The sequence below is a fragment of the Anomaloglossus baeobatrachus genome, chromosome 7 (assembly GCF_048569485.1).
Source record: "Anomaloglossus baeobatrachus isolate aAnoBae1 chromosome 7, aAnoBae1.hap1, whole genome shotgun sequence".
NCBI lineage: Eukaryota > Metazoa > Chordata > Amphibia > Anura > Aromobatidae > Anomaloglossus > Anomaloglossus baeobatrachus.
In genome coordinates, this window is record NC_134359.1 from 259,192,411 (window position 1) to 259,198,850 (window position 6,440).

Genomic DNA, 6,440 nt, shown 5'->3' on the forward strand with positions numbered 1-6,440 from the left:
CAACGGGGGCGGGTGCGATCGCTCATGTGATCGCATGATATATCGTCCCGTGTAGCGCCGCCCTTACTTACAAAAGTCATCATCTGGAGACTCTTTCTTCATAGCTGTTTTCTATACTTGGTGCTAATGCACCAAGTTGGTAAAGACCCGCAAGCCCCAGATTACGGGCCCGTGAGCCACAGGTTGGAGACCCCAGGTCTGTGTAGTGTATATAGAGATTTCGCTTTGCTTTTTTTGCAGATTTAATTACATACATTGATAAAGGTAAAATCTTCAGTGAAAGTCCACTGCATAAATTGACTAGTCTGAGGCTTGAAATCGCGCCGCAGATCATTTTCAGTAATTTTGTATGCAGCATGTGAATGAGCTTAGCAAGACGTTTCTCACCAAAGTGTTTTAGCCTTAATGATCTGAAATAAATAGGTTGATGAACAGCATGAAGAATGTATTTATTACTAAAGAGGCAATGAAGCAATGAAAACATTCTAGACGTTTTCCCATACTCCTCATCCAATGATGGTACGAAAGCAAAAACTATTACAATATATACAATATAAAAAAAAGGAGCCTTCAGGAAAGTGTCCATTCTTCGCAGAATACCCTTCAATAATCAAGAAAATTCCAGGAGTAAATAGTTCATAGATAAGAAGTTATAATTTCTTTTGCTCTTCTGTGGCTTTATCATCTGTAAGACTCCTGAAGCCGAGTTTTTCCAGGGGCTCCTTTGCCATGAGTTGCCTACAAAGGAATACAAGGGATACACTGGTCACAAAATCCCCAAAAATTATTTCACATCCCTGAAAGAGCTTAAAGAGGTTTTCCACTACTAATGTGATTCTCTATCGTTTGTCCTAACTTTTCCCTAACACTTTTTTAATATTCTTCTGCTATCTACTCTCCTCCTGTAAGTTTATCTCTAAGTGGCTCATCAATACCTTTACTGTTGTTGTAGCTTTGATCTTTCCGGCTGCAGACCAGAAGCGGACCAAATGAGCAGGGCACATCACTGGTGGGGGCTACAGCAACAGGTTTCACATTATCAGGTTTCATATTAAGCTATGCAGCATTTTCAACTTTGGATATTTAAAGATGTTTTCCACTACTAATGTGATGCCCTTTCTTTTATCCTAACTCTTCCTACCTAACACTTTTCTAATATACTTCTGCTATCTACTGTGCTCTTGCAAGCTTATCTCTAAGAGGTTCATAAATACCTTTAATGTTGTTGTAGCTTTCAGCCCCCACCAGTTATGTGCCCTGCTCAGTTGGTCCGATTCCGGTCTGCAGCTGGAAGGATCAAAGCTACAACAACAGTAAAAGGTATTTATGAGCCTCTTAGAGGTAAGCTTAGAGGAGCAGAGTAGATAGCAGAAGTATATTAGGAAAGTGTAAGGCTATGTGCCCACGCTACAGGATTTACCGCGGATTTACCGCGGATTTTGCCGCGGATTTGCCGAAAATCTGCAGCAGCAGCACTTCCAAGCCATTTCAATGGCATTTTGGAAATGCTGTGCCCATGCTGCGGATTTTTCCGCGGCGGATTTGCCGCGGATTTTGATCCGGAAAAATCTGCAGCATGTCAATTGTTTGGTGCAGATTTGGTGCAGATTTTTGGCTTTGAATGGGAAAAAAAAAAAAAAAAATCCGCATCAAAATCCGCGGCAAATCCGCGGGTGCGGATTTGCCGCGAAAGTCGCGGATTTTCAGGCAAAAAAATCCGCAGGGACATTCTAGCGTGGGCACATAGCCTTAGGGGTACTTCTCACATAGCGAGATCGCTGTTGAGTCACAGGTTTTGTGACGTACCAGTGACCTCATCAGCAATCTCGCTGTGTGTGACACTAAGCAGCGACCTGGCCCCTGCTGTGAAATCGCTGATCGTTACACACTGTTCTGCTTTATTTTTTGCTCGTTGGTATCCCGCTGTGCAGCACACATCGGCATGTTTGACGGCGGGAGACCAACGAGCACCGACTCTGTAAGCAGCGTACGCTGGTAACCAGGGTAAATATCGGGTAAGTAAGCAAAGCGCTTTGCTTAGTAACCCGATGTGTACCCTGGCTATGTGTGCAGGGAGCCAGCGCTAAGCATTGTACGCTGGTAACCAGGGTAAATATCAGGTAACAAAGCAAAGCGCTTTGCTTAGTTACCCGATATTTACCCTGGTTACCAGCGTACACCGCTTAGCGCTGGCTCCCTGCACACGTAAGCAGGGTAAATATAGTGTATCTAAGCAAAGCACTTTGCATAGTAACCCGATGTGTACCTTGGTTACCAAGCGCAGAGTCACTGGTGGCTGGTGAGATCTGCCTGTTTGATAGCTCACCAGCGACCATGTAGCGACGCACCAGCGATCCTGACCAGGTCAAATTGTGGTCAGAATCGCTGGTATGTCGTTTATGAGACGGTATCCTTAGGTAGGAAGAGTTAGGATAAAAGAAAGGGGGGTCATATCAGTAGTGGAACACGTCTTTATATATCCAAAGTTGAAAATTCTGCATAGCTTAATATGAAGCCTGTTAATGTGAAACCTGTTGCTGCAACCCCAGAGAGGGGTCTTCATCACATACAAAAAAAAAAATTCACAGAAAAGCTAAAAAACAAAAACAACCACTACCAACCCAAGGTCAGATTACCAATTCACTAGCAGGATGCACCATCTCCATGATGAAGGTGGGCGAAGCACAAGTGCAAAATACCGATAAAACAACCACTCACAACATATCAATTCATGGATGGGTGCCTCATAGTATTAACATGCACACAGATAAGGCTTGCATATGGCGTTAGTCACACAGGTATGTGTGATGCACAGTGTCTGGCTTACATCCCATTGATGACGCCCATACAATTAGATCAGGGGGGCTACCCAGCATTATATAAGTGCACCATACAGGACAGACACCCCAATTCACCCAACCAGCACAAAAGGGCCTGGCGGCATCCTGCATAAAAATGGAAAAATGTGCAGTAAAAAGATAAAAAATTATGTATAAAATACATGGGGTATTGAACCATATTTTGGCCAAAATACGCAAGCTCGCAACCCACGTCAAGGGTCCTCATAATGAAAAAACAAAAAAAAAAAATAAAAAAATATATATATTATATACAGTGTGTCCACCCATATCCTGTCCACCGCCATTAACTTGAGAACGGCGGCAGCTATAGGCATAGAAGTGGTGTCTAGATATAGTAAAGTAGCCATGCGCTATGCAATGAAACCACCTATAGCGCCACCTGGTGGAAAACAACGGAGTTAGCATTTTCATCTCGAAAACGGAACGAGATAGAGAAAAAAAGTGTAGGGCATCATCAATTTAATACGAATCAATACCTTGCATACAGAAATGCTATGATATGAAACCCATGACCCCCCCCCAACACATTGAATGCTGGCTACGCATATGGCGCTCATTTAACTTTGATGCTCAAAGTGGCCCCCGTCAGCTGCAATGCACATCTGGCCTCTGCACAGCATACTGTATCTTGCTGCACGTTGTGCAATATGGTAGGTGACATGTTTGCACAAGCATCTGTGATACGTCCTCGTAGGTCCTGCAATGTTGGTGGAGGGGTCGCATACACCTGCTGTTTGATGTGACCTCACAGAAAGAAGTCCAATGGGGCAGGTCAGGTGAGCGTGGAGGCCACTCCACACAGCCACCATACCCAGTGACTTGTAGGAAGGTCTCCATGAGGTATCGCTTCAAGTCCGCAGCCTTGTGAGTTTTACACGTTCTAATCATAGCATTTCTGTATGCAAGGTGTCGATTTGTATTGAATTGATGATGCCCTACAACTTTGTAATTCACTTTTTTTCTCTATCTCGTTCCGTTTTCGAGATAAAAATGCTAACTCCATTGTTTTCCACCAGGTGGCGCTATAGGTGGCTTCATTGCGTATCGCATGGATACTTTACTATACCTAGACACCACTTCTATGCCTTTCTGTGCACAAGTAACTGGAGCCTCATTTATGAGAATTGGCTCACAGTGAGGCCTCTATCACACATCCGCGTCTCCGGTGCATGTGACGTCCGTTTTCACATGTACCGGAGATATGGACACATGTGTATCCATTAAAATCAACGCACATATGTCCGTGTGCTCCACATGGCGACATGTCAGTTTTCTGCCGGTAGCATGGATGTCACACCGCACACTGATGTGATCCATGTGACATCAGTGTGGCACATAAGGGAAAAAACACAGGTGACATAATAATAAAGAATTTTTATACTTACCTGTCTCCGGTGCTGCTGTCTTTGCCTCTGCTGTTACTTCTGGATCCCGCTCATTATGCTCATGAATATTCACTGCACTCATTGCGGACCCGGAAGTAGCAGGGCCGAGGATAGGTAATTATACCAGCTCATACTGTCTGTGTGCTATTGAATGTCACATGGATAGCACAGGGACAGCACACGTAAAATGGACACACGCACACACATACGCACTTTCACCACAAACCGTGCAAAACATTAGTCTTTAGCATGGGTGTGTAGGAGGCCTAAAGGCCCTGTCACACACACAGATCTGTGGTAGATCTGTGGTAGATCTGTGGTAGATCTGTGGTAGATCTGTGGTAGATCTGTGGTAGATCTGTGGTAGATCTGTGGTAGATCTGTGGTAGATCTGTGGTAGATCTGTGGTAGATCTGTGGTAGATCTGTGGTAGATCTGTGGTTGCAGTGAAATTGTGGACAATCAGTGCCAGGTTTGTGGCTGTGTACAAATGGAACAATATGTCCATGATTTCCCTGCAACCACCGATCTGCCAAAGATTTATCTCTGTGTGTGACAGGGCCTTAAGAACATTCAGGTTGCCCATAGCCACTGCAGAAGTAACTGCAGCTTCATTTATGAGAGCTGCCTCACAAGAAGATCGTTTTGGTTGCCTATAGCAACCAGAGTGCAGATTTCAGCATTGAAGCTGCTGAGGTAAAGTGAAAGCTGAGCTCTGATTGGTGGCTATGGACAACTAGAACAGTCTGACTGTGAGGCAGCTTTCATAACTGAGATTTGAGATCCTCCAGGACATTTTCTGCTTTATATATTTAAATTATCTGGAAATGTGATTCTTCAAATCAGTATAATTAATGTGCATTTAGTAAAAGTGCATTTTTATTTTTTTTTTTTTTGGTTGTGAAACAAAATTCGGTATGTGGTAAAAAAAAAAAAAACAAAAAAAAACCCAAAATTGATTAGTGCCGCCATTTTCTGACCTGTTTTTTTTTTTGTTTGTTTTTTCCATCAACTAAGGTTTTTGAGGGCTTGCTTTTAGCATGTCTAGCTGATAGCTGATATTTTTATTGATAGCACCGTGAAGTACACACAATATTCTTATCAGTTTTTATTGCATTTTTGGGGGGACGTGCATTGATCGAGAAATGATAATTCTGGGGGTTTTCATATTTTATTTTGCTCTACAGCGATTTCTATTCAAATTTGATATGTTGGTAGATAGGACTTTTCTCAATGTTGGCGATATCAAATATTTCACATTTTATTCCATTACTTTTAAATAAAGAATAGACAATTTGATTTTTTGTTTTCTTAAAGCGCCACTACAGCATGTTTTGGTTTGGTTTTTTTTAGTGCTGGAGTAGCGCTTAAATCCAAGTCGCCTGCCCCCTGTCATAAGCTCACGTTTCGGTGGCTTCACCTTTTATTGACGTCACTCCAGTCCCGCAGTGCCATCTCGTGCCAGTAACTTCTGACTGGCTGGAAGTCAGAAGTTACATCACAAGGTCTCAATGCAAGTCTATGAGAGCCAGGATGAGCACAGGACGCGGCTCTCATAGACTTATATTGATTTGTGATCTCATGAAATACTGGAGATGCCAGCAGGTCACAAATCACAGGAGACTGATGGATCGGTGGCGATAGTGGGTGAAGCTGCCTGCCGGAGTGCATGAAAGGGGCAGGGGCTTACATTTAAAGCATCACACTAGCACTTTTTTTTTTTTTAGTTCTCATAGGGAACTTGAACCTGTAGTTTATATACTGCAATATACAGTATTGCTGTATGTAAACAAGTAACTGGAGGAATAAGATGGCTTTGTTTGGACCTTCATTAGGCCTATAGCTGCCATAGTGACCCTTCAGCAATTGGCAGACACATTGCTGAGGGGCCAATGGGAGCCAGTACATATGTCTATGAGGAACAAAGCCATTTAAATGTTGTGGTTAGTAGTTGACCAGCGGCAACTGAACGGCCGACCAGCGGCAACTGAACGGCCGACCAGCGGCAACTGAACGGCCGACCAGCGGCAACTGAACGGACGACCAGCGGCAACTGAACGGACGACCAGCGGCAACTGAACGGACGACCAGCGGCAACTGAACGGCCGACCAGCGGCAACTGAACGGACGACCAGCGGCAACTGAACGGACGACCAGCGGCAACTGAACGGCCGACCAGCGGCAACTGAACGGC

The 6,440-nt window shown here is 44.0% G+C and overlaps 1 protein-coding gene across 1 annotated transcript in view; it reads right to left on the reverse strand.

Moving 5' to 3' along the window:
* Positions 1-224: 224 nt before the first annotated feature.
* COX19 (cytochrome c oxidase assembly factor COX19) overlaps positions 225-6,440 on the reverse strand; it is a 9,113-nt gene continuing 2,897 nt past the window's right edge. Inside the window, exons 2-3 of the mRNA XM_075319759.1 lie at positions 896-1,016; positions 225-738 (exon numbers count right to left, since the gene is read on the reverse strand). Coding sequence (XP_075175874.1) covers positions 651-738; positions 896-1,016 — 209 coding nt within the window. The 3' untranslated portion in view covers positions 225-650. The remainder of the gene's footprint in view (positions 739-895; positions 1,017-6,440) is intronic.